Source organism: Triticum urartu, chromosome 7 (genome assembly GCF_003073215.2).
Source record: "Triticum urartu cultivar G1812 chromosome 7, Tu2.1, whole genome shotgun sequence".
Lineage (NCBI taxonomy): Eukaryota > Viridiplantae > Streptophyta > Magnoliopsida > Poales > Poaceae > Triticum > Triticum urartu.
Genome location: NC_053028.1, coordinates 442,935,834 through 442,962,965, shown reverse-complemented (window position 1 = coordinate 442,962,965; position 27,132 = coordinate 442,935,834). Strand labels below are relative to the sequence as shown.

The window sequence follows — 27,132 nt, the reverse complement described above, 5'->3', positions numbered from 1 at the left end:
GCAATTTTGGTGAGGCGGTATGGAATTAAATGAAGAAAGAGATGGTTGAGTATCATACTATGATACTGTATCATAATAAATGTTATGCTATTATGTCTCATGCATGTCAATAAATAAAGTCATCTATGATACTAATATATGATATTATGCATTAGGATCACACACTAATATCATATGCATGATACTAGCTTATGATACTACCCATTACAAGCAGCCTAAAAACTCAAATATGGCTTTTCAGTACACGCACTACTCATTCTCAAAGTCCATGATTTTTTTTCTCGAAAGAGAAGTCCATGATTTATTTTCTTTTCGCAGCTCACATTTCAGGGTACCTCGTCCTGAAATTTAACACATACACATCACATCCTTATATGCTTGTACATTTTTTTAAGATTTTTTTGAAACGGAGAAGTTTGAATTTTTCCAAAACGCCATACTTACGTATTCTTGACAATAAATACATTGATCAACATGATGTTTCTCGCAAAGCTTCCAAAACACAATTTCAACATGAGCATGTGTCACCGGTTTGGTAAATGAAGCCTTAGTAGTACTAAAGCAACTTCAGATTGATTGGCGAATCATGATCAGCGAAAGGAGACACTAGCACAGCAAGAACAGTTGTGAGAAAAACTCTAACTCAAAATTAATCCATGTAATCCAACAGATGAAGTAGGCCTAAGAGGCTAAGACACACTAACAATAGAAGTGTAGCTACACAATGTCCAACAAGATCGACAGGTACTAACGTCACATAGCTACAGCAAATGCAGTTAGACTCTTGAGCTGCCCGACAGAAAACCTAGTGGGGTTTTTGAAAACCAACCTAGTGGATACATCTTTTACATGTCAGAAAGGAAATGCACCACACAGAGACTCTGTGGATGAATTCCTCGGGTTTGGCTCGATGGGCTTCAGGATCCAGAGGCAGTGAGGTTCAGATCGCCCGACGATGCGCTTCTTGGTGCCTCGGCACGAGCCGACTGAACAACGGTGGATGCCCAGTTCTGGTCTGCGCTGTACGCTGAAGAAGTTACGACGTTCATTCTTGGGGCGGCCGAGCTGTGCTGCCCTTGCTCGCTGCTGTGCGTATCCGCACTAGAGAGCTGAACAGCAGGGGGTGCCTGGCTAAGGATTGGTGCCGCGACCACCCTCGCCTTCTTCTGCTTCGGTTCCATCGGATAGCTTGGCAGGAAGCTTCCCACGACAATCTGGCAATCAGATTCAATGATGTTTAGTTACGTTTTGCAGGAGATATACAACTACTATTACACATTTGACCATCTTGCTGATAAATGAAAATCGAATGGTCAAATGCCATGAAAATCGACCTTTTTTACCGAAATGTTACTTTTTTTTAGAGCCCGAAATGTTACTTGTATATATCAAGATAAGCGGAGAATTTGATTTAGTATACAGACCAAATTCATAGGTGTTCAAATCATTATGATAGATAAGTAGCAGCACCTGAACAGGACTAGCCGCTACCAGAAGGCCAGCAACTCCACCACCGACAACACGACCATCTGGGCTGGCAAGAGAAACACTCATTCCACCTGACCGACTTCGTGCGCCACTGTTTTCAGTTGGCATGAAGGAACCAGACAAGGACAGCAACTCAAAGCGTCCCTACAGACAAAATAGGAGGGCTGAGTCTTTACACATGCAGGCGAAATAGCTTCGTAATAAGGTATTACGTGCATTAGAGTGAATGAACACACCTCATAAGTTAACGTGCCGCCAGAGGAGTCGGGTTGACGAAGTGTAACATTTGATATCACACCGTTAGCAGAGAGAATACAAATAGCTCGCGGTCCTTGTTGAGAAAATGATATAACCTTCATCGTCACATCCTGAATCAACATGCAACAACTATCAGCACCACTGATAATTAAGCTCTTCATAAAAAACACTTTATTTGGTAGTTATCCAGGGATTGGTAAGAGTAGCAATGGTTAAACATGCAGAAGTATAAGTAATCAAATTTGGGAGAGACAAGTCTAAAGGTAAAAACACAATTCATGGATAATACTAGTCTATCAGATGTATATTGTACTATGTATAACAGTAGTTTCAAAATCTGGCAAAGCCTTTTGAGATAGAGCAGCATATTTGCTCTTTCAAATTAAGTTTCAAGATGAGAACCAACTAGTGCTGGATGGTTAAGATGAGAACCAATTACTGAAATTATTTTTTCAGTGACTTCGACCCGGTCTTCAGTAGGTGCTGTGTGAGTGCGTGTGTGTGTGTGTGGTGGTGTGAGTGTGTGCGTGCGTCTACATTGTAATCTGTGCTTCTCAAAAAAAAAGTTTTAAGATCAGATAAAATGCATGCTAGTCAGAATAGCTTTGCGGACAAGAATGCATACAAGTTGACCAGGCTGAAAAACATCCAATGTAAGCTACAAGCCATGACTTAAAAGGAAGCATTGGAATCATACCTCACCAGGAGCAACAGTGATGATATGAGGAGTGAAATTCCCACCAGCAGAACAAGCCACCATGTCACCTACAAGCACATGCTGCGGTTAACAGACTGAACTGACACCAGAATATGACAAAGCGAAGTGAAAGTTCCAGGTGGCCTAAGATCATCTGTTTGCAGAAAACAGGTGATCCAGTAGCCCATTCAATGCAAACATAAGTAACCATTAATCATTTTACGCCGAATCCTTGTATGTTATGCTACAGATTCATGACGCTTGACAAAACTGTTTCACCCCAACCATTCCCAATTGAACTAGCAGACTCACAAACCAGGTCGGACAGGAGCCGGGACAATTATACATTGCCGTTGCGCGTTGTCATCACGGCAGAGGCAGCGATGACTGGGGCTACCAAGGGAGGAGAACCTCCATCCTAACTGTGGGGATCTTGTTATGATCCATCTCCGTATTTGGCTCCAGAATCTGTAAACACCAGCAGCAGCATCACCATGCCACCATGCCTCCCCCACGGCGGCAAGAACCCCACCAGAGAAAAGAAGAGAACAGCAAAGAGGCCCTAAGGATTCAGTAAGGATATGCCTCCACCTGGCCCCTACTTGCTCCCAGAGCTTCGAATCTTGTATGACCGTGGACCTGATCATGGATGGAGGCGTGGCGAGGAGACAAGAAATATTCGGATAAGAGAGGGACAGACACAGACAGTGCCATGACAAGGAACGAACTACGGAGTGACGCACGACTTCTGCCATTTGCCCCTTGCAGCCACCATCTATTATTAGTATCATAATTTCTGAGACCTAATCTGCGGAATTTTCAGGAAATAATCCAGTTTTATTTTTTCCATGGAGGATTTGTGGATTGCGGCAAAAATTAGAAGTGTTATGCTCCTAGATTTTTCTGAACATTTTTGGGGGGTGGGGAAGAGAAGGGAGCACGAGAAGGATACCAACCAATGGAGCTGAAGTGGAAACCGAACTGCTGCTGCGGCGGCGGCTGGTGCAGCTGGTGGTGGTACGGCTTGGCCGCCGCGGCGGCGAAGTCGAGGGGCCGGCCCCTCCCGCGCTTCATGGCGGCGCCAACCGCGGCCGCAGGCGTGTACTGCCCCGCCGCGACGGCGGCCGACATCGGAGCCGAGGCGGAGATCGGCGTGGCGTTCAACGGCTGGATCAGGCTCCCGTCCGGCCCGTACTTCCTCGGCCTCCCCCGCTTCTTCCCCACCTTGACCAACGGCCCCGCGGACAGAGCCCCTCTCCCTGCGGCCGCCACCATCGCCGTCATCATACCCGGCGGCACAAACAGGCCGCTCGAGCTAACCATCTCCACCGGAGACGGTGCAGGTGCATGTGAAGCTGTCGGAGGCGGCGCAGATGCCGGTGACTGAAAGCTCACCGTAGCCTCCGGCACCACCGCCACCGCCGCTGCCGCTACCGGTGCAGCCGCAGGCGCAGTTGCGGTCGGAGAGCTCGCTTCCCCTGGATTGGCCTCCATGCGCGCAGCACTCGACACAGAAGCAGCTCCAACTAGGGCTTCCGACACGAGCTCCCGCCATTAGAGCTCCCACGCACCGACCCCATCTCGCACCACCTCCGGCTCCCTCCTTAAAACCCGCCCCCAAAAATCCCCAGAAAAAAATTAAAACACCGGGAAAAAAGCCCGCAAAAATAAAGCGAAAAATCCACAAATCCCAGGAACCAAAAACAAGACAGAATCCCTGCGCCGCAGCCGGGAGGCGAGAGGAGGAAGAAACCGGGAGCGAGCGAGCGGGCGAGCGAGGCCGGAATGCAAAACAAAAGGGGAGGAGACGCAGGAAATAAAAAGGCAAAACTAAAAGCAAAAAAGGGGAGGGGAGGGGAGAGCGTGATACAAAAAACCGATTAAAAAAGGAAAAATAAACAAAATTATCGGGGCATTAAATTAGTGCCGCGTCCGGGGGGCGATAACAATAATAAAGAAATCGGACGCGAAATTGTCGCTGTACGCCCCAGGGCCGAGTTTTCAATGCGGAATTCGAAAAATGCCGTTCGGGAGGGAGGGGCAGAACGGGAAGTGGAAAATGTTTGGCTCTACGCGTTTAAACGGATAAAATGCTAAATGCGGGATTAGGGGCGGGGGAAGGGCGTGGTTTTGGGGGGGAATTTACGGGTGTGCCACTGTGGGTGTGGGCTGGTCATCGGCGGCTGGCTTGTCGTTGCGTGCGGGGCTCCGGCGAGTCAAAGGGGACAGACTCTACAGTGGAGTGAAAGGGGAAGCTGAGCTCAACTGGTCCGTGTGGAAGCAGCTTTTTTTTTTGAAACAGAGGCAAACGATTTGCCTCATCGATTAATTAAGAAAAAGAGAATTGTTCAGTTAATTAACAAAAAACCGGGCAAAAACCGATACATATAGACCACATGCGGACTACTCACTAAGAAAGAAACCCCTAACCCCATGATCAACCTGACAACCATAATCCCTCACACTTCTACGTCGTAAAGAAACACCCAACGAAACCAAGGTTGAAGACAACGAACGACACCAAATTCACGGAGACGAGCCAATCCGAGATGGTGGTCGAAGAGACTGAGAATCATCCATTAAGCAGCCACGAACGCCATACCAAGGGCGTCACTCTTCTTGCCAATGCTCCTGAGAGCCTCTTCACCTTCTTGATTTTTCACGTAGAAGATTCCTCCACTAGAAGGCAAGCAATCGTCTTGCCAGACCCAGGGCTAGCTGCCTCCAAGGAGGCGAGCAAGCCGCCAAGCTTCTTCCTGAAGACCGCCTCGTCAATACGTGCCAGCATATCTTCACGGTCAAAGACAGGCGGGCGGATGGACTTCAGCGCCTTAGAATGAGGTGCCAGAGCACCTACCTCATCAACCTCGGCACCGACAGACGCGACCTTGTTCCTCATAGACACCACCACCAGAACATTATCAGCCACGGGTACCACTGACACGATGGACTTTCGTGCCTCCAGTTGCCCACATGGCAGAGGTGAACCCTGTAGTTGCGCCTCAAAATTAGGTGCCAAATCACCTACCTCATCAACCTCGTCACCCACAGACATCACATGCCCCATCTCCTTCGGAAGCACCATTGAAAGAGGTGAAGTGGGCTCGCCACAACGCTCCTATAGCTCGGGCATAATCTGTAGCACTGGAGTCACAACCTCGTCGATGACTACACTCCCAGAGACAGACAACGACACAGGCCTCGACGACAGACATGAAGTAGCACGAGGGGAGAAATGTCCATAGAGGCTTGCTTCCTCCCCAACTGAAGATCCAATCTGAAGCTCAGGCAGCGGAGACACAACTGGCACAACCTCAAGTTTGGCGAGGGCGGCCTCCGCTCTCCCTAAAACACTCTCAACTCGCGCAAGGCAGTCAAGAAGCAACTCGGTCTCCTCGGCCAATCCGGATTGCACAGTCAAGACAGGCTGGAACGACACATCTGATGTGGTGCCTTCACTGGTGGGTGCAGGCGATGGAGCAGGACATTGGCGCGGCGAAGTTTGGTGAACAGGCTTCCTTGCACGGCAAAAGCGGGCGATGTGACCGGATCGAAGACAGTCCATGCATCGGATAGGATCCCTGCAAGAGTGTGCGCGATGACCTCGACAGAGGCACCGAAAACACCTATCTCTCAGCCATGCCGAAGGCGGGCGCCTCATATTGACAGCAGGGCGGCAGAAAGCGGCGGAAGTCGGGTGCCGCCTTCTTGAGACGAGCTGCCAGCCCTCCAACACATTCCCGTATGGAGTGTGACACTCAGGAATTGCCGGCGTCGCCTCACGGTCGAAACATCCTCGCCAATCTCCATAGGCCGGACGCACAGGAGGCGCCACCTTTTGTCGGTCCCCGCACACCCTCGCATCAGGCTCCACACACGCCACTGGGGCAGCCCGCGGCGTCTGCGGTGCCAACTCCTCCTCATCGGTGTCGTCGTCGGTGGCATCAGCGGACATTCCAACCCACAGGAACCCAGGAGGGGCTGCAGGGGCCTCACCCGCCGGTGAAGGCAGCAATGTCCCGAGGTCCAGGTCGGAGCCCGCACTAGCAGTGACGACGACCTCCAACCCCCCATCCAACTAGATGGAGGCACGCACCTGCCCGCAAGAGGGGCGCAACGAAGCTTCAGTTGCCATAACAGTCTGAACAGGGCCGACGGAGGCGCCGGTGGCCAATGGTGCTGGAGTGGTCGCCGTCATTGCTGGCTTCTGGAGGTGGCCTCGGATGGTCGGGGCGAGGGCTGCCGCGGCAAGCAGAGCGGCAGGAGCTGGGGCAGTGGGCGGCGAGGTCGGAGCGGCCGCCGGTGGTGCCGGAGTGGCCGCTGTCATCGCGGCCTTTCGGAGGTGGCCTCGGATGGCCGGGCCCGCCCTGCGGAGGGCGAGTGCTGCGGCGGCAAGCTGAGCGGCGAGAGCTGGTGCAGTAGGCGGCGAGGTCGGAGCGGCCGCCGGCCGGGAGGCACACGAGCTCGACTGCATCGGCCAGCGAGGTGGAGGAGCTTGAAGGGGGGGCGATGGAGAGAGGACGCGGTGGAGATCCCAAATCCGGTCGCGGCGGGAGTAGGGGATGCCGGAGGAGGTAGATCGGGGCGGCGCCGCCGGCGCGGGCGCGCTCACCCGTCCTGCGCGAGGACGCGAGAGCAGACCCTCATCCTCTTTCGCTCTACTATGACTGACCGAGGTGGGGCAGCAGGCGGCGAGGTCGGAGCGGCCGCCGGCCGGGAGGCACACGAGCTCGACTGCATCGGCCAACGAGGTGGAGGAGCTTGAAGGGGGCGATGCTCTTTCTTCTGGTGTACAGTAGTGTTTTTCAACGGCTAGTCTTGTCCGAAACGAAATGAAATGAAGAAACATGCATACTCCCCTTGAGCAAAAGTTTTTCCCCAAGTACTAGTGCTATCTCTTGGAAATTCTATAGTGTGATGATCCTGAGAGCTGCTCTTCTGGGTTGAAGTCGACCACATCCAAAATTTATATACTCCTATATGCATCAAAGAAGAAACTATGTACAACAACCAGAGAGCCAGTACATAATAATTCCTTTTTTTGGAATTTTTGAGCTACATAATACGATGTCCTCCGTAGTGTAGATGCCCCTTCATTTGTTTTGGCGCATAAAATATAACGCCCATTTGTTTGTTCCATTTAGGCTTCTCGTGTCCGGACTTCAGGTTCAAGCCACCGTTTGAGAATAGAGTAGTACTAATTGCATAAACATTTGGGTCACATCATCGCTTATTAACCTATAGCTGCATATGCATATTAAAAATTGTTTGGTAGTAGTTTCAGAAGTGAAGACATGTCCCGCTCTAGTCCAAAACCAAACACATACTCTACCAGACAGCCCGACCAAATTAGTAACTAAAATAATGAAAGCTTACGCACCCGCCAAACCCTCCACTAAGTAAAGTAACATGGCCGCCGTTAATCTATACATAGCGTCCAGCTCTATTTCTGACCAAAAAGGGATTAAACACCAACAAGAAAAGAACAAATAGGAGGAAACCGGCGGCAGCAACAAAATGCTTTTCTTTTCTTTTCTTTTCCGTCCAGCGGGAGTATGGTTGTGTAGTCTCTAGTGTATTCCTCCCTGCTTCTGCTTCTGCTTCTGCTTTCGCTTTTGTTCCTTTTCTTGGTCGTAACGTGTCGAAATAAAGCTGAACAAAACAGCGGCACTGCGCGCACATGCATGCAGCATTCGTGTGGAAGTGGAACAGAGGCGAATGTGGATAGGCTTGAGATTAGGCTACCGCCTACCGATCACCTGCGCCTGCGTGCGTGATCCAACGGGAAGCTGGCATAGCTCTTTTGGACTGCATCTTCATGCTGCAGCGGTCGGTGGTCAAAACAAGGGCCATATCATTAGAGCATTACTAGAACCCTCAAACCCTTAAACCTTTATAGCAGTTTTAAAGGTTGAGAAGTGTCACTTTTTAACACTTTTAAGGATTGAAAAACAGAGACAAAGACTAGAACCCTCAAACCTAACCCTTAAACTGCTTTAAGGGTCGGATTTGAGGGTTCTAGTCTTTGCCTCAACCCCAACCTTTAAAACTGTCATTTCATATATCACACATTTCATCATATTTCATCATATGACATATCACAAATTCCATCACATTTGACATAAAACAATAATCATTCTAGTTATTATTACAACATCGAATAAAACAATAATCATTCAAATTATTACAACAATATTTGAGCAAATTACACTAATTGTTCGAATCAAATAGGACATAGAAAAGTAAAACAAAGATACATCATGGGCCAATGCGCCGCCCATCCAACTGCCAGTGGTGCTCTGTTAGATCATCCCGGCAACCCAAAGAATACATGCCAAATCCATGTGTCCTGAGATGCTACGGCCTCAAGCACAATGGTAGCATCACGGCTTTTACCGCAATACATTTCGTGCCATGCCTTTGGGCAATTTTTCCACCTCCAATGCATGCAATCAAGACTACCTAGCATCCCCGGCCATCCCCTTTTTTCATTCATTTCCATTAATCTCTTTGTATTTTCCTCGTTTGGTGCCCGAAGATACTGCTCACCGTACAACCGGATGACCAACTTGGCAAACCTACGGACTGACTACGTGGTTGTATCTTGCCCAATGCGAAGATACTCGTCGGTATAATCCGCCGGTATGCCATAAGCGAGTACCCGCATTGCCGCTGATATCTTTTGATATGCACTAAACCCCATGATACCGGCGGCGGATCTACGACGTTTAAAGTAATAGGAGGCGGCCTCACAATCAGTGACAATCTTCACAAACAAACTACGCCGCATTCGGTACCTTCTGCGGAAGAGACGAGGAGGGTATGTAGGTAACTCCGTGAAGTAGTCTTCCATCAAATGCTCGTGTCCGAGAGCGCGGTTCCGGTAGATGGTGACTCGCCCCATCTTCGACCCTCTCCTCTGATCCATCAGCTTCACGCGGTTTTCAAATGATTGCACGTCGATGAGGAGGCTCATCATCTCGACGTCGTCGTCTTGCAACAACTCGTCGATGTCCGAATCGTCGGATGATGACCAACCCGATGAATCGGACAACGAGTCCATGTCGTTGTTGTTCACCTCCATCTACACAATACAACAAACAATAAATTGTGAGTGCCAACAATGAATCAAAAAGGAAAAAAATAAAACAAAAAGAAAGAAAAGGAAGCATACCTGCGGGGAGCTCGGGGCGGCGGCGCGGCTGCCTCTGGCTCGCCTGGCCTCTGGCGCGGCGGCTCGAGGAGGCCTGAGGCCGGCCTGCCTCTGGCCGCTGGGGGGCGGGAGCCGACTGGGGGGCGGGGGGTGGGGAACGACGGCTGAGGTGGGCGGCCGGGGGGCGGGGCGCGGCGGGGCGGGAGATGGCAGGGCGAGACGCCGGGGCAGGAGGCGGCGGGGCGGGAGGCCGGGGGACGGGGCGGCCGGGGGCCGGGGCGCGGGGCGGGAGGCGGCGGGGAACGGCGGATCCGGCGGCGGGGAGTGTGGCGCAGGGGCGGAACGGCGGCGGCGGCAAGGGGAGGCCGGCCGGATTGGCGGCGGGCGACGGCCGGCGGCTTGGGAGGGAGGAGGCGGGAGGTTGGGGACGGGAAACTTCCCTCCCGCGCGATGGGGGAAGGGAGTGCGGGCTGGGGTCGAGCGCCCCCCTCCAACCCTCACTTCTACAGTTTGAAATTGGGTTTGAGGATTGGATCCTTATTTTATTTTTTTGAGAGTTTGAGAGTTTAGGGATTCTAGTCCTTGCGTTTTTTTGTTGCAACCCGAAAAAAAGTGATTATTTTTAAGGGTTTGAGGGTTTAAAGGTACTACTATTAATGCTCTTACACCGTGCTCGGGCTTAATTTGGCTATAGCTCGCTTGGAAGTTGGAACCGTGACAGACATGGTGGAGTATACAGTCAACAATTATAGCAGCTCCGGTTAGTTTGAAATGTTTAGACTCCGCAGTTTACGGTGAAGTGACGGTGAGGGGGCTACAAAGAAAAGACTGCACTGGTCAAGCCAAACTTCAGCACACACGCAAAAGAAAAATAATCTCAACCGTATATATTGTATATTTTTGTAAACATAGTCAGTACTCAGTACATTTTGTTCTCACTGATCACAAGATGATCCAATGTGTATACACTACTCAGCACATTTTGTTCTCATCGTTATGAGCTATACTTCAAAACAAAATAAGCCACACCATTTTACCATCAGGCAAGGTTGCGCGGAGTTACTGTAAAAATACTGAAATCGAAAGTGTCCTTCTCCTCCCGAGCTTAAATGAGGTGAACAGTAAAATCAAAAAAATTTGAACTTTTTTTGTGACAAAAGTTTCAGGTGCTTGCAAAAAATCGTCATGGAATCACATTCCTGCAAGGCGTAGCAAAAAAAACAAATTCAATGCTCCAAAATGCTTTTGAAAGTAGCATTTTTAGAGTACTAATTTTTTTTGCCACGCCTTCTAGAAATGTGATCTCATGACGAATTTTTGCAGCACCTGGAACTTTTGTCAATGTTTGACAGGAAAAAAAATAGATTTCTTATTAGAAAATCGTTTTTTTTACTATTCACCCGAGCTCATTTTAGCTCGGCTCAGAAACTCTACGTCCTGCTAAAATAGCCTTTGTTGTGAGCTAGTAACATGTAAGCAACAAAACTTCAAAGGATTATTTTTGCTCGTGAAAGAAAATTGGGCCAAATCAAGGTGACCTGAGGAAATTTAGAGGGGGGGATCGGAGAAGCCACCAAGCTGAGCGCTGCCTTGTTGTTGCTAGCTACAACTCCTAACCTTGTGGGTCGGCCAATTGGCTAGGGACTGACATAGAGGTGGTTTGATGTGTGCATTTTGTGGTCGTAGGTTGTAACCAACCCGGTGCTCTCCTCGGCGTCACGCTAGGGTTTGGTTCGTAGAACATAGAGAGAGTGGCGTGGGGAGGGGGGGTTAAAAAAGTCCTGAATTGGGAGCTAGGGAAAAGTGTTTACAATTCATACATAGTCCTCTCATGACGCTACCAACGGCTATTTAATCCGGACACACTCGCATTGCACACATTACATGGGCCACTCGTATGGGTCGGGTGTCCTGTGTAGCCGCAACTCCTTGAAACACGGCTTGCCCTAAAGCTGGTGGCATTTCCTAAAGGACGTTGGACCATTCCTAGGTAGCAATTAACAATGGTAGGCCGCTCCACGCAATCTTGTATTGCTTCCTCGTGCCACCGCTGAAATGCATTGTCTTGACTGCAAGAGTTTAGCTAGATGAGGCCCTTTGATGTAAGATGTAATGCATTGAAGAGATATACCATCAGGCATCAGTACTTTCAGACTCCGGTGCTTTGGTGGGTTTAAGGAGTTAAACATGGACGACTAGGTGAATCTTGTTGGTAGCAGGCAAGTCCAAACAATAAGACATATCCCTCACTTTTAGACAAAGCCTGATAAGACCCAAAATATTTGAAGCCCAACTTGTGATTGGAACGCCTGTTCATGTAGGGGAACGTAGCGTGCAATTTCAAAAAAAAATCCTATGCTCATGCAAGATCAATCTAGGAGATGCATAACAACGAGAGGAGGAGTGTGTGTCCATGTACCCTCGTAGACCGAAAGCGGAAGCGTTTGACAACGTAGTTGATGTAGTCAAACTTTTTCTCGTTCCGACCGATCAAATACCGAACGTACGACATCTCCAAGTTCTGCACATGTTCAGGTCGATGGCGTCCCTCGAACTCTTGATCCAGCAAAGTGTCGAGAGAGAGTTCTATCAGCACGACGGCGTGGTGACGGTGATGGTGAAGTGATCCACACAGGGCTTCGCCTAAGCAGTACGTGAATATGATCGGAGGCGTAAACTATGGAGGGGGGCACCGCACACGGCTAGGAATCAATGTTGTGTGTTCTAGCGGTGCCCCCCCCCCAAGTAGGTGGGAGAGGGAGAGGGAGAGAGAGAGGGGATATCGGTGAGAGAGGGAGAGGGGCTACAAGGGGCGCGCCAAGTAGGAGTAATCCTACTTGGGCGCCTCCTCCAAGTAGGCCTCCCCCCTTCCATATCCATCGAAGGGGGAAGGAAAGAGAGGGGGAGGGGAAGGAAAGGGGGAGGCCGACTCCTCCCCTTTCCTTCTCCCTTCCCTTCCTTTCCTTCTCCTCCTATTTGGCCTATAGGGGGTGCACCAGCCTCTTTTGGGGCTGGTCTGTCCAACTCTTGGCCCATTAGGCCCATATAGTGATGAGGACACCACAACCATCTACAAGTCTTCAACAATTATAGGTCCAATCACAAGAAGTCGCGCCAAACTAATAAGTGACCAGGTGAACGCTAACTTAAGTTTACCTTGTAACCTTGATGACACAACTATGATTTCATCCCCATTGTTGTTGTTTGAACTTAGGTATCACATGGAAGAAACCCAACAACCTATGAGCTCTTGAAGCAACCGGTTTGGAGAAACAAGTTTGGAGAAGACAAGTTTCAAGTGAAGCTGATGTTGTCAGTTTTTACCTCTAATATTTTGGTGTGCCACACCCATGTGGTGGAGAGACGGGGCTATAGGAGTGCATCAACAGAAGCTACATCTAATTTTTTTCCAATGCAAAAAACCTCACATCATTTGGAGTTGTGAGTCAAAATTTGTAGTCATTCTTGTGGAAGGTGTCCAGGCTGTCAAGGCTTCGCGAATTTTCGAGGAGCTCTCCAACAACTCTCAAAGTTGACTGCTTATTCCCCTAAGAAAGTCATGCAAACCTGTTTACTTTTGAAACCATTTTCACACCTAGCCAAGGGGGGTTGTCCCTGCTATAAAACCCCATCTCCCCATCCTTTAGAGGAACCTCTTGTCAAACCATTCAGCTACAAGCTTATGTAGCAAGACTGCTAGAGAGATCCGAGAGATCATTCGGATTCGCGAGAAGGAGCCTCTGGTTCCCCCTAGTTCGTGCTCTACGGTTCCGATCGTTTTGTGTGGGTCAGTCTTGGTTTGTGGTTCTGCGATTGTTCGGACAGCGGGTTGGAGTTCTTATAGCTTCGGCCAGCCATCCCCAACGTACGGGTTGCATCCAACCTTGGCAGGTATAAAGCTAGTTATCCCGGCTGCTTGTAGCTAGTTATCCCTCCCGATTCGATCCTACGACGTGAAGATCGGGCCACCCTCGGGCGTGAACTCGCTCATCGAGTTCCCACCTATCATCTGGCATCAGAGCCTTCCTTGACACGGTAGGATCTGTTATCCAAGTTTATCTTGCTATCATCCCTTTAGATCGAGTGTTTTTCATGCTATATTTTCTGTTCTAGAAGTCCAAAGCCCCACCAAAAATAAACCCAAGCCTTGTTGGTGCTGAGATCTTGTTGTTTCACACCTTGCATGTTCTTCATCTTTTAGATATGCACCAAGTTCATCTTTGTAATTGCTTTCAGATTTGATTGTTGTGCTTTGGAAAAAGAAAGAGAAAAAAGAGTGGCAAAAAAAGAATCAAAGAGAGAAACAAGGGGTGGCAAAAAAAGTCAAGAGAGAAAAAGAAAGTGTTGTGTAAGATCTTAAATTTCAGCTTGGTAGAAAATTTCAGAAGCTTGTGTGTTGTGTGTTTTTCAATCTTGATGCAAAGGTGCAGCAGATCTATTCCCATATTTTCTTTGTTTGCATCAACTTGATTTCAGCACAAGCCCCCTTTTTTACCCCACCGAGCTCCATCAAAGACCGAAGCTAGTTCTTTGATCCCTGTCTTTCAATCGCTTTAACACATCTGGGAGAAGCACAATCTGATGTGAACTCATAAGAACTTTGGTGAGTAAGAGGTGAGGTTGTGTGATTCCACAAAATTATCCTATTGCACTGTTGGCCTTACTAACATGGCAGGATCTAAATCGAGTGTTCATGAAGAAAACCATGAGGAAGAAGATGCCCCGGTCACACGTGCTGATTTTCAGGAATTATGGAATAGGTTCGAGACCTTGGAAGGATGTTTCACGAGCGACCTCCAACAGGTGGCGATAGGGTTCGACACCAACAACACCCTATTGACCCACTTGAGGAAGTTGGCGGTGAGAATTCCGTGCATGCTGCTGTTGATGGTGCCTTGGATGATGATAACAACAACTATGGTGGACATGAGGCTGCTGCCCGTGGGCTTGGTGCTGCTGCTCATGGAGGGCAGCGAGGAGGACAACTTCGAGGGCAAGGCCATGGTCCTCGTGGGCACTACTATGACCCTCATGAGCGTGTTGCTCGTGGTCATGGAGATGATTTTGATGATTATGATGGTGTCCCATACCGTCGTGCTGCTGAAGATGGGCGTCGTGCAGAACGTCATGATCGAGATGGTCGAGATGACATAGCAAAAATCAAGTTGCACGTCCGCAAGTTCACGGGAAAGGAAGACCCCGATGCATATTTTGATTGGGAAGAGCAGTGTGATCAGCTTTTTCGTATCCATAATCTTACTGATCCGAAGAGAGTAAACCTTGCTTGTGTTGAGTTTTCTAGTTATGCACTCACTTGGTGGAATCAACTGCTGCTAGGCCGTGACCACATGGACACTTGGGAAGAGATGAAACAAGCCATGAGGCGAAGGTTTGTTCCTTCACAATATCAAAGAGATCTCCGAAACATATTGCAACGCCTCAGACAGGGCACGCGCACGGTGGATGAGTACTATAAAGAGATGGAATTACTGCTCGTTCGTGCTCGTATTCATGAAGATGAGGAGTCAAAGATGGCAAGATTTCTGCATGGTCTCAACAGTGAAATATCAGATTTTGTGAAGATGTTTTCCTATAACACTCTACAAGATATTTTGGAGCAAGCAAAGCGCACAGAGAGGAAGGTGCAGCAGAGTGGTCATGGACGGATATCTCATAACCACACCACCACACCTGCAAGATATTCCAAATCGGATGTATATAGATGTGTTTTAATGTGTATGTTCAATCATTTTAGTCTGTATGTAGTCCATATTAAAATATCCAAAACATCTTATAATTCAGAAGGAGGTAGTAGTTTACTACTACTGATTTAGTATACTTAAGATGCATTATAGTAGCTAACTATGCACGTAATCACGCACAAAAAAGTCAATCTTGGACAGCTCAACAGAAATCAACCTTTCATATATTTGCTTTATTCATGAAAACAAACATATTATTATATAGTGTACAAAACCTTTCATTTTCCTGCAAGATAAGCATGGAAAAAGATATGAATTTAGTAGCGGAAAGAATAAAAGTTTCTTATGCTCGATTAGGATGGAAACATTTCTAAATGATATGAGCAATTAGGAGCACTAGTTTAGAGTCAATACTGAACAGTCCATGAAAGCAAGACATCACAAAAAAATTGGATTAGTTGATTAAGATAGACCTAATGGCAAGCTTTACTCCAACCAAGCCCAATGTATCTACCACCTACCTATCCATCTAACTTCAAATAATCTAATGATTAACAAGAGAAGGAAAAGGAGTTCAGGTAATGGGTACTCCACCACCTGTAATCCTGTGGGAGGACAAGCAAGCAACCAAAAGTAGGGCATTTTGTACTTAGTTAAAGCATGTGATGGGTGAGTGCGTCTCTACTAACCTAAAAAAGATGATTAACTAAGCATTTGGAACGGCTTAATCACAACTTGTGCTTAGAAAAGGCAAAATTTGATCCCAGTTGAGGGCTCATAATACGGAGACAATTGACAAGTGGCAAAAGCACATACAACACAAGAAATGAGTTCATCGGTTATTTTGGAGGCATATGCACATGTATGAACCTCCTAACCTTCATATCATGATGTGCATCTTAACAAATGAATAGAATATGAAACAATATATGAATCAATGAGCATGAGATTACATAAGTAGCGGCAGGCATTAATTGTTTTGTTAGTGTTTTTGGTTTCTCCTACTTGTGTTTGCATTTAGTTTGAACTTTATTTCTTTGCTAGATTGGTTGCCTACTTATACACTGAAACTTCTCAGAATGTCACTTAATAGTTTGGAATATAGAAGGTAGATTAAGGTAAATATTGTGTCAAATCTACCATGAGAGACAAATTTACCTAAAGATAGTCTACATTCAATATCTTTTTTTCATCATTTCACATTTATATTTTTTGAAAAGGTCTCGTAACAAATTTGCAAATAAGCAGAGTTTGTGAGGATTTGTCTCGGTTTTATCAATTTTTTGGTGGGCTAATGAGCAAGATCAAAGAAAAACTCATTGGTTAGCCTCGGACGAATTGGCGAGATCAAAAGGGAGTGGAGGAATGGGTATTTGGGATCTCAGGTTTTTTAACCAAATCCTTTTGGCCAAGTAGGTTGTGTGCCAGATTGCTGAAGGTTATATATTACCCTCATGGACATCTTTTAAATACTACTTCTCCAAAGACTTCTTCTGCGTCTTGGCAAGGTATAATGTATGGTCTAGAGGTTCTTAAATATGAAGTTATTTGGAGGGTTTATGAGAAAATGATGTGAATATTTGGAAATATAACTGGCTATCTAGGAGCTCGGGCCTAAGAGTTACTTTAAATAGAACAATGAAAGATTAAAATGGGTGTTTGGATTATTCCTGAATTGTATGAGGAGCTAGGATGTGAATCTAGCTAGGTATTTGTTTTCTCCCCACAATGCAGAGGAGGTCTTAAGCTTTGCATCCCTTCCGTTGTGTGTGTGTGGGGGGGGGGGGGGGGGGGATCTTGTAGCATGGCACTATGAGAAGAGTGATGTTTTTGTAGCATGTCACTATGGTCTTTTACACGGTCTTCTTCCTTTGAATTATTGACCATGAAGGTTTGTTTGAACTTTCATTGACGAGGTTGGTTTGCTTGGACCCACAAGAGCTTGATTCGACTACCTCCTTGACTTGTGTTGACTGACCTTGACTTTTGTTGACCGCCCAGATGGCGTGCCATGTTGGATAGGGGGTTGGATCTCAAGCAGGGTTAGAGTCATTACTACAACATGAATGAGAGTTTGTTGAAACCTTATACCAGCGAGGAGGTGAAAAATGCCTTATTTTCTACAGGATGTTCTAAAGCACATCGAAATTTGGAGTCCCTGCTATCCTTGCTGTAATTGTTTCCAACTAGCGCAAAGCATCTGTGCAGTCTTTTTCTTGCACTGTCGGCAAGAATCAAACATAGTGGCACATAATTTGGCTGGGTTTACTTATAAGTTTTTATCTACAGTTAATTGGGATCATAGCATTTTCTATCTGACATTGTAAACGGAATTATGATCATTAGAATAAAGGATGCCACCAGATGACCAGACTCCCCCCCCCCCCCTAAGAACCATCACGCTCCCTCCACTAGTAAAAGTGGCCGTTATCGCTAAACCATCGGTAAGCACGTCCTTGATCCCGGGGACATGTAAGTACGTAACATAGCTAGACAAATCGTATCCACCCATCAGAATTTGTTGGGGAAGATTCTTGCAGCTGGCTTAACAAGTGTTCCCTTTGCATGGTTAGTGGGTCGGCTGGGGTGCACATGCTGATGTTGAGATTACAGCAGCGCTTTTACCCTAAGACTTAACAACGAAATAAAAAATGCAATGGATATATTCTCTTTCGCATGCCTCAGTAGTCACCAGTCAGTACTTCCAACGCACTAACCAGCTACGCATGCTGCAACATCTGTTGCCCAGTGAAGCTACTGATCACTACTCGCTAAGTACCGCAACTATCAGTTACATATTGCATGTAAGCTTATCTAAAGATTATCCACTGAACTTGCTTTAGTTTGCCGTGCATCTGTCTGGCCGTGTATACTATATTTATAGGGTTTCTCTTGCAGTGGGCAATGGCATATTCCACCAACTTTCGAGCTTTCTCTTTTGGGCACAAAAGGCAAAACTTGCACTACCCATATGATATACTCCCTCTGCCCAAAAATAAATGTAGCTGGTTTAGTATAAAATCAGTACAAAGTTATATTAAATCAACGACACCTAGTATTTTGAAACGGATATTGGTTGGCCGATCGGCCTGCTAATATAATCCCAGCAGGCACACATGCTGCACACAAGCTGCTAAAATGTGGCACATCCCCAGCCAGTCAGATAAACTGTATGCGGGAACCCCGACTTATCAACTGGCAGCAGGTGGCTAGCACACATCCTGAACTGAAAAAATAAGAAGTAAAGGTGGCTAGCTAGGTGCGCGTGCATGCTTGCGACCATGGGTTTTGAGATGCCAACTTCCAACTGGCGGCAAAGAATAAGCTCGAGATGCCAAAAGAGATTACTAGTACCACGTACGGCTCCTGTCGCCTTGGAGCCTTTAACTAGTTTGGCCCTATCGTATGAGGCCACCATGCAGCGTGCACGAGTGTGCGCAGCATGCATCTATCCATCTTAGTTGGCCGCGATCGTGGTGTTCGTCTGTCCAGTAGTTTACCAAAGGTGCGCACTTCAGTTCATTTCAGTGTCACTTATTATTGTGTCTGTTCAGTCATGAGAGACAGTATTTACGCAGATAACTCTATTTTCTATTGATTTTTCCCCAAATAATTATACACACCGCTCGGTGTGGCACCAAATCTGATAGGTGAGTCTTTCAACAAACTATCTTAGCCTACAAAAACATCTTATATTTTGATATGACGGTAATAGCTTTGATGTTGCGAGCAACCAATGGTAGAGACAGTGCCCAGGCAGCCTGGTTTGTGGCATACTGCGTGAGGCCCAATCCCTTTGTTGCATGTAGTAATCACAGTGCATGAAGGCGGCTCGGGCCTGGCCCATTCCTGGCGGCGCCACTGCGAGCAACGTCACATCGAATAAATCTTCCCCAGTCACTATCTCGTCTGTGTCTTTCGCGGAGGGGTTTGTAGAAATATGTCCTCGCTACTCCTTTTGATTGGAGAGTCTACAACCTCGAAGTGGTGACCTCATGCCACTGGAGGCGGCGGCACAAGGTAATGTGTGTGGTGTGCCGTTGTTTTTGGCGGTACCAGTGGTGGCACATGCAAGAATAATAGCCAAGCTCGAGTCCCTTCTCGTCCATGGTGGAGTTAAGGAGCCGGTGAGCTTGGTCTTTTGACGACTCTTCTAGTGGGCAGTTTTAAGTCTTCGGTTGATGGTTGTTGTCCCAGGCAACGCTAGAGGGAAAGCCAGCTCGAAATCTGAGTTTGTGGTTTGACATCGGGACATCTAGCACTTGGTCGAGGATGTCGACGGATGACGATGGCCCCGGGGTTGAAGGAGGACGGGGATGATCCTCGGCTCTAAGAGTCACAAGGATAAATGCCTCACCGACGCCGGGATTCTCCATCGGCTTGCAACATCTTCTAAGATATGGTTCTCCTTTGAATCCGGTGACCGTTAGCCGCAGCAGTGGAAGTCGCAAGATTTCCCAACGACTCTATTGACACTTTTCTTTTTCTGGAGGGGTTATCTTTGAGAAAGAAACATGCTTTTTTTAGGCAGAGAAAGAAACGTGTTTTTTTGCAATAGAGAAAGAAACACGTCCCCGCAAAAAAAGAGAGAAAGAAACATGGGTTTTGTCTCGACTCGGTTACGTTTTTTTTTTTTTTTGAGAAACCTCGATTTATTTTTGAGAAACCTCGACTTGGTTACGCGTGCGTGAGTAAATGAGATGGGCCGAGACAATAGATGGGCCAACGCGTCCCATTTTCCTGAGCGTAAAACGAGACAAGTCCCTTAACCCGCCCCGAGCCCATGTAAACCGCGTCTAGAAGCCCTAAAAAAAAGTAAACCGCGTCTAGAGAATTCCCGGGACACCACGCGGCACACGGAGGTAGCTCGCCCAAGCGCAACTCAATCCCCCGCTTCTCTTCCCCAAATTCTCAAATCGCGAGCTCGGAACACTTGCATCCTACTCGGATCGGATCGCCCATTCGCCCGTCCCTCGCTCCTCGTCGGGAGCTTCAGGTTCGGTTGGTTCCGCCCCAAATCCTTACATGTCATTTCCGATCCTCACCACTGAATTTTCGGGGTTCATCCATGTTTTTTCGCGGCGATTTCATCTCGTTTTGGGCTACTTGTCCTGTTGTTTAGGTAGTTGCTCGCCATCCGTGCCTTGATCCTATTCTGGCTCGGGGGCGTCGCCGGCGGGAACCAGGGCATTTCCCGGCGTCTTTTTGGGTCTTTTGCGTGCCTTTTTTGGTGCGTGCGTGCTGACAAAAATCCGAGCTAGGGTTTGTGTTGGGGATATAAACTCACTTTTAGTTTTATTTCGTGGTGAATAGATGCTGCTGCTGTGACCTAGTTGAGGTAATAGCAGCGTGATTTGTCCGTCGTGGCATTCATAACATGTAGGCTTAAACACGAAAGAACATACAAGTGTACAGCACATTGCACCGCAGCGGTGCTACTGAATTGAGTTGAGCAAGAGGAAGTATTCAGTCTTTGAGCCATTCCAGTGGGATTTGGTTGGAATGGAACATATTGGATTGATATCTTTGATCGGATGCTTCTTTTTTGTTACTCCTTATGTAATACTGTAGCGAAATTAGCGTCTTGATCACACTTTTATGCCATTTATTTATCCTGTCAGAGACGCTTGCGAAGTAGGGCCCTGGTGTGTAAATTTCTTAATTCTACTTGCTATGTTTGATAGATTAGATTGGTGTTAGTGTATGCTTTGTTCTAACTTCTACTTACAGATCTGGATTTCTGGATTTGAGTACTGAGTACAACTTTTTGGCTCAGATTTCATATATCATGTATCACAATTTTAGTTTTCCAAAAAGTAATATCATTGTTGTTTACATTTCACACGCCTTTTAACTGGGCAGAGAGCTTCAGTACAAGATGCAAAGGGGAAGGGGCGGGAGAGGTGGTCTCTTTGGTTTTGGGGACCCTTTTCCTGCTTTTGGCGGCTTTGTACCACCTGGGAACCTTATGTCCAGTTTCTTTGGTGGGTCAAATCCCTTTGATGATCCCTTCTTCACCAATCCCTCTGGTTCTATGATTGGACCTAGCCTGTTTGAGCAAAGCATTTTTGGTTCAAGCATGTTCCCTCCACACAGAGCTCTAAATGTAGGAGGCTTCCAGCAGCAAGGTCCTGAACCAAGCAGGCCAAAAGGGCCGATTATTGAGGAGTTGCCTTCAGACGACGACGATGGTGCAGATGCGAATGAACATGATGAGAAGAAGAGAACTAACTCTATGAAACATCCAAGGATTAGCAAAGAGCCATATGTGGAGGACTCTGGTGATGAAGTTCAAGGTTGGTTTATGTTATGCTGTTAATAGGAGTTTTTCCAGCTGCCTGCATGTTACTTTTCACAATCTAGTTTCAGCTTGTCTGTAAGTGATTGAATGAAGATAAATATATATGACTGGTAATGGCTCGTTGCTGTTTTTTGTTATGCAATTTAGTGCATGCCCCATATGGCCTGGAACTCTGTACCAAATTCTGTCTTTATAGACTCAGGAATCCACAAGATTGTTTTGGAGTAAACCTATATTCCTGTAGCTGTGGTAGTATACATTAGAACTATTCAAATTCAATTTGTTTTTGCTGCTATCATTTAAGATTTAGTGCTAGCTGGTATTGTTGCCAGGCTAGCCTGCTATCATGTTATTGGTTTCCTGGATCCTCACTCAGATGTGATTCTCTTTCTTTTATCGAAGGACTGTTGAGAATATGTGCTTTTTACATGTCAGAAAGATTCACAAAACAGCTGAAAACAAGGGCAGGGTACTAATGCTGAGAACTTTTAACAGATAATAAGAGACCCAGACATGAGAAATTTGGGAAAGAGTATGTCAGGGCTGGCACATCATATCAACAGCCACAGACCTATATGTTTCAGAGCTCAACTCTTACATATGGTGGTTCAAATGGGGCATGTTATATGTCTTCAACGACTAGGAGGAGTGGTGGAGATGGGGTAAGTCCCTCTCAGCAGTGCTGTCATCTGTTAAGGTGCAAAGTTCTGGTGGTGATTGTCTCTTCAATGTCTTCTAGGTTACAATGGAAGAAAGTAAGGAAGCAGACACAACAAGTGGTAAAGCAACTCACAGGATCGCACGTGGCATTGGCAATAAGGTGTGTTTTCTTCACAACCCAGACATATGACTTTATTTCTTTGGACTACACCAAGGATAAATGATTTAGAGCCATGATTCCGTTGCTGCAGGGTCATGCACTGACTAGAAAACTGAACTGCGATGGAAAAGTTAACACCATGCAAACTTTGCAGAACTTGAGTGAAGGTTTTACTACTCTATTGTCATTCTGTTGCCGGAACCCTTATTCATGTTGTTTCTGATACTATTTTTTTCTTCTCTTGCAGATGAGCTTGCTGGGTTTGAGGAATCATGGCAAAGGAATGCAGGGCCTTGTCTGCCTGGTTGGGATCCCAGATTAAACATGCTTAACAGTGGTACGTCCCTTCTCTCTGTTGGTATCTTCCTGCATGTCTCAGGTTACTGACAAATTTGAAACTCACTCATGTAACCAGAGGAACACGGCAGTTCAGGTCATCAACAAGTTGCAACTGACCCATGCATAGAAAACTATGGCAGGACTACATGAATGTATATACCAAGATAATGAAAGCATCAGCTTTATTAGACTTGTTGATAAAGACCTGAGAAGCTAACAAACATAGTTTATCCACGTGAGACAAGTTAACCCTGAGTTCAGATCTCTATCTTCAAATAAGTTATCTTTCTACGTTAGTAACCTGATGAATTGCATGCCTGTTGTTTTCGTGTTCTAGCTAGTTTGATCCCTGGAGTGGTTATCTTACATTCTTGATAAAGCAGGAACTCTTAGCCCTGGCATCCAAGAAGATAATGGAATGTCTGCACTTCCAACACCCAATGAAATGTTTGCTCTTCCAGCACCCGAACAATATCGTGGCTCCATTTTGTCGAGGATGAAGAGGCGCCCTTTGAATGGTTCATCCCAGGGCAGTCCCCGTCCATGATTTCCTCGGGAATTTAGGCAGAACTGTGTTCCCGGTTTGAAGAAAAGGAAGAGGATGAATCGCTAGCTCACTGCAGCTATTCAGAAAACTATGTCTACGTTTTACTCAGCTTAGCTTAAAAGGTTCTGTTGCTATTGTTGATGTATATTGTTGTTCCCTTCAGCATGGATGCGCACGCAATCATAAAAAATGTAACTTCTGTTTACAAGAACGATCATATCTTCCACGACTGTTGAGTAACTATGTTGGCACTATGGTGGATGGGTTCGATGTGGAGATTCAATAATCTTCCAAAGCAATCCCACCAATTTGTGGTGTACTATCTACTATGCTTAGTAACCTGATATTACATGTCATTACAGCTCATAATTGAGTTGCATATTAGTCATTTGCATTTTTTTTGAAAAGGAGACTAAACCCCAGAGCTTTGCATCATTGTGAGTATATGGATTGTAGGAATATCTTATTATGGGACAAATGTAGTACTCCCTCTGTAAAGAAATATAAAAGAAATATAAGAATGTTTGGATCACTACTTTAGTGATCTTAAAGCTTTTGTATTTCTTTATTTCTTTATTTACAGAGGGAGTAATTATTAGGCGGAGTGCATAATAAAGGCAACCACAATTAAGCCATTACAAGATGAAATAAACAACTATGACTAAGGGCCCGTTCGGATTCCTTCCCCTCCACAACTCTCCTCCCGGAGCTGGAGGAGCGGCAGTTCAAAATCATGGAGTGGGGAAGGAGGTGCTCCACAGATTCTCTAATTTCACAGAGCGGGAGGATTACCGAACACCCCTTAAGTTGACTTCTTCTGCTGCAACGCCTTTAAAAAAGAACAAGCGTCCTTGCACTGCCGTTGCCATGTCTAGCCGAAGACGGCCAAGACAAGGAGACTTTTATCCTGGTTGCACGACCAATGCCGATGATTGCTGCCTTGATCAAAGAATTTCAAGATGTGTTCGGAGAACCACAAGGATACCACTAATGCCAGAGGCGACTAGTGAACATCCGCCCATATAGGCACAAGCCAAAACACAGGAGTGAGACAGAAAAGCAAGTCATGGATCTTCTATAAACATGGGTGATTCAACGTAGCTCCAGTCTATTTGCATCTCCTGTGATTTTGGTCAAGAAGAAAGATGTCACATGGCGCTTATGCACAGATTATCAACACCTCAACGCCATGACAATGATTGCCAAATTTTTAGTGCCAATCATCGAACATTTGATGGAAGAATTGCATGAGGCAAAATGGTTCTTCAAGTTAAATATAGGAGCAGTATATCATAAGATATAAATGGCACAAGGGGTACACACGACAAAATTGACACTTTAATGTTTTTAATAGTGTTAGTCGTCTGAACGGAGGTTGCGTAGAAAAGCGTTGGGGAAAGTTGGATTAGTTGTTGACTTTGGTCAAACGGGACTTCACAAGATCAAATGTAAATTTTGCTTGATCACAATTGGTTTGAGTCGTAATTGGCTCCTCAAATCCAAAAGTAGAGCTTCCAAAATGGGTAGCCCTATCCTCTTCTCTTGAAATTTTCCTATTCAACTATATCATTAATGGCGTGCGTTGCCTCGCCCGTTTAGTTCGACCTATATTTGCTATACTACAAAGTAATTGGTATACATTTGTTTGAAGTATTGTGTTTTCTTGTGGCTTGTGGTTATTTCCTGTAACACCCACGATGCGGCTATATCTCACACGTGTCGAGGCACGACTTAAAGGCATAACCGCATGGTGGTTTTGTCGCAAGAAGGGTAATCTTCACACAATCCCATGTACTGAATAAGAGATGGATAAAGAGTTGGCTTATAATCGCCACTTCACACAAATAACAAGTTAAACATACATCATCCAGAGTACAATCAAGGTCCGACTATGAAACCAAAATAAAAGAAGACAACCCCAAATGCTAGATCCCCGATCGTCTCAACTGGGCATCACTACTGATCATCCGGAAAAGACACATAATAACGACCAGGAGCTTCATTAAACTCCCACTTGAGCTCGGTTGCGTCACCTGCACTGGTATCATCAGCACCTGCAACTGTTTTGGAAGTATCCTTGAGTCACGAGGACTCAGCAATCTCACACCCGCGAGATCAAGACTATTTAAGCTTATGGGTAGGATAAGGTAATGAGGTGGAGCTGCAGCAAGCGCTAAGCAAGTATGGCGGCTAACATACGCAAATAAGAGTAACATGAGAAGCTACGCAACGGTCGTGAAGCTAGAAGTTATCAAGAAGTGATCCTGAAACTACTTACGTTCAAACATAACCCAAACCGTGTTCACTTTCCGGACTCTGCCGAAAAGAGACCATCACGGCCACACACGTAGTTGATTCATTTTAATTAAGTCAAGTGTCAAGTTCTCTACAACCGGATATTAACAAATTCCCATCTACCACATAACCGCAGGCACGACTCTCGAAAGTTTATACCCTGCAGGGGTGTCCCAACTTAGCCCATCACAAGCTCACGATCCGCGGAGACAATCCTCCATCGCAGGACACCCGATCAGGCTCAGAATCCCAGTGCACAAGACATTTCGACAATGGTAAAACTAAACCAGCAAGACCGCCTGAATGTGCCAACAAATCCCGATAAGAGTTGCACATATCTCGTTCTCGGGGCACACTGGATAGGTCAGGCTACGAGTAAAACCAACCCTCAAGTTACCCCGAGGTGGCCCAGCAGGCTGCCCGTTTCGGACCAACACTCAGAGGAGCATTGGCCCGGGGGGGGGGGTAAAATAAAGATGACCCTTGGGTTTGCAACCCCAAGGGAAGGTTATAGGTTGTTAGGCAAATGTAAAACCAAGGTTGGGCCTTGCTGAAGGAGTTTTATTCAAAGCGAACTGTCAAGAGGGTCCCATACCCCTCATCGTGTTAGGGACGCAAAATCAAAGAACATAACACCGGTATGATGGTAACTAAGGCGGCAAGAGTGGAACAATACACCAGGCACAAGGCCGAGCCTTCCACCCTTTACAAGTGTATATATGCATTAATTAAATAAGAGATATTGTGATATCCCAACATAAACATGTTCCAACATGGAACAACCTGCACTACAAAAAAAATACACTTCCGTGATGATACGTGTTTGTCACAGTAGGTCACATTTTTTGTCATGCATGTACATCCATGACGATTTTATGACAGAATCAAGATAGTCATACCTGTGCTGTCATACAAGTGTTCCATGACATTACCAAAATTATCATCACGGAAGTGTCCACTTCCATGACGATAAATCGCGTGTCACAGAAGTGCTTTCGTCAAGGGTGACCGACATGTGGCATCCACCATAACAGAAAGCCGTTAAGCTATCGGGTTCAGTTTTGGATCCGATAACCCGTTAACAGCCCTGACCAATGGGGATTTTCCACGTGTAAAATCAGCATTGGCTGGAGGAAACACGTGTCGGCTCACCGTTGGGACAGATGTCATCCACTCATTGGACCCAAGGCGCCTATGATATGTCGACACGTGGCACGACCCAAGAGAGGCCCATTCCTGTGAAAAGGCCGGCCCGTTTGACTTGGTCAAAAGGTGGCGGGCTGGCTCACGAAAAGCATGTTAATGGTCTGTTCGCATATAGCCCATTTACAGCCCGCTAACCCAGGGCCCGTTACGACCTCTCTGAATTAGGCCCAGTACCCTCATCTGGGCCATCCAATATGATTCCAGCCCGTTTTAACTTCCGGCCCATTGATACGTCTCCAACGTATCTATAATTTTTGATTGTTCCATGCTATATTATATTCTGTTTTGGACATTATGGGCTTTATTATACACTTTTATATTATTTT

At 46.4% G+C, this 27,132-nt stretch overlaps 2 protein-coding genes across 5 annotated transcripts; one reads left to right on the top strand and one right to left on the bottom strand.

The window, feature by feature from the left end:
* Positions 1-624: 624 nt before the first annotated feature.
* LOC125521426 (AT-hook motif nuclear-localized protein 1-like) lies at positions 625-4,497 on the bottom strand. Its single transcript, XM_048686483.1, has 5 exons — positions 3,400-4,497; positions 2,444-2,511; positions 1,725-1,856; positions 1,471-1,632; positions 625-1,214 (listed from the first exon to the last, which is right to left on the bottom strand). The coding sequence occupies exons 1-5, from the start codon at positions 3,935-3,937 to the stop codon at positions 918-920; spliced, it is 1,197 nt and encodes a 398-aa protein (XP_048542440.1). The 5' UTR covers positions 3,938-4,497; the 3' UTR covers positions 625-917.
* A 15,610-nt stretch (positions 4,498-20,107) lies between these two features.
* Positions 20,108-23,516, top strand: LOC125520750. Of its 4 annotated transcripts, XR_007288806.1 has the most exons (8): positions 20,109-20,294; positions 21,161-21,594; positions 22,095-22,261; positions 22,339-22,419; positions 22,511-22,586; positions 22,667-22,756; positions 22,835-22,993; positions 23,142-23,360. XR_007288806.1 is itself a non-coding variant. In XM_048685754.1 (7 exons), exons 2-7 carry the CDS (start codon positions 21,177-21,179, stop codon positions 23,303-23,305), a joined length of 999 nt encoding a protein of 332 aa, XP_048541711.1. In that variant the 5' UTR covers positions 20,108-20,299; positions 21,161-21,176; the 3' UTR covers positions 23,306-23,516. The 4 variants fall into 4 exon arrangements, 3 of the variants coding, with proteins under 3 accessions (XP_048541711.1, XP_048541710.1, XP_048541712.1); XM_048685754.1 differs by lacking the exon at positions 22,835-22,993 and having other exon boundaries at positions 20,108-20,299; positions 23,139-23,516; XM_048685753.1 differs by lacking the exon at positions 22,835-22,993 and having other exon boundaries at positions 23,139-23,516.
* The last annotated feature ends 3,616 nt before the right edge of the window (positions 23,517-27,132 follow it).

Coding starts and splice junctions, on each gene's coding strand:
- LOC125521426 (XM_048686483.1), bottom strand. CDS start 3,937: ATGGAGGCCAATCCAGGGGAAGCGAGCTCTCCGACCGCAACTGCGCCT. Junction 1,857..2,443: donor TCACTGTTGCTCCTGGTGAG/GTATGATTCCAA, acceptor ATGTTGATTCAG/GATGTGACGATGAAGGTTAT. Junction 1,215..1,470: donor TAGCGGCTAGTCCTGTTCAG/GTGCTGCTACTT, acceptor TCTGATTGCCAG/ATTGTCGTGGGAAGCTTCCT.
- LOC125520750 (XM_048685754.1), top strand. CDS start 21,177: ATGCAAAGGGGAAGGGGCGGGAGAGGTGGTCTCTTTGGTTTTGGGGAC. Junction 21,595..22,094: donor CTCTGGTGATGAAGTTCAAG/GTTGGTTTATGT, acceptor AACTTTTAACAG/ATAATAAGAGACCCAGACAT. Junction 22,420..22,510: donor CACGTGGCATTGGCAATAAG/GTGTGTTTTCTT, acceptor CCGTTGCTGCAG/GGTCATGCACTGACTAGAAA.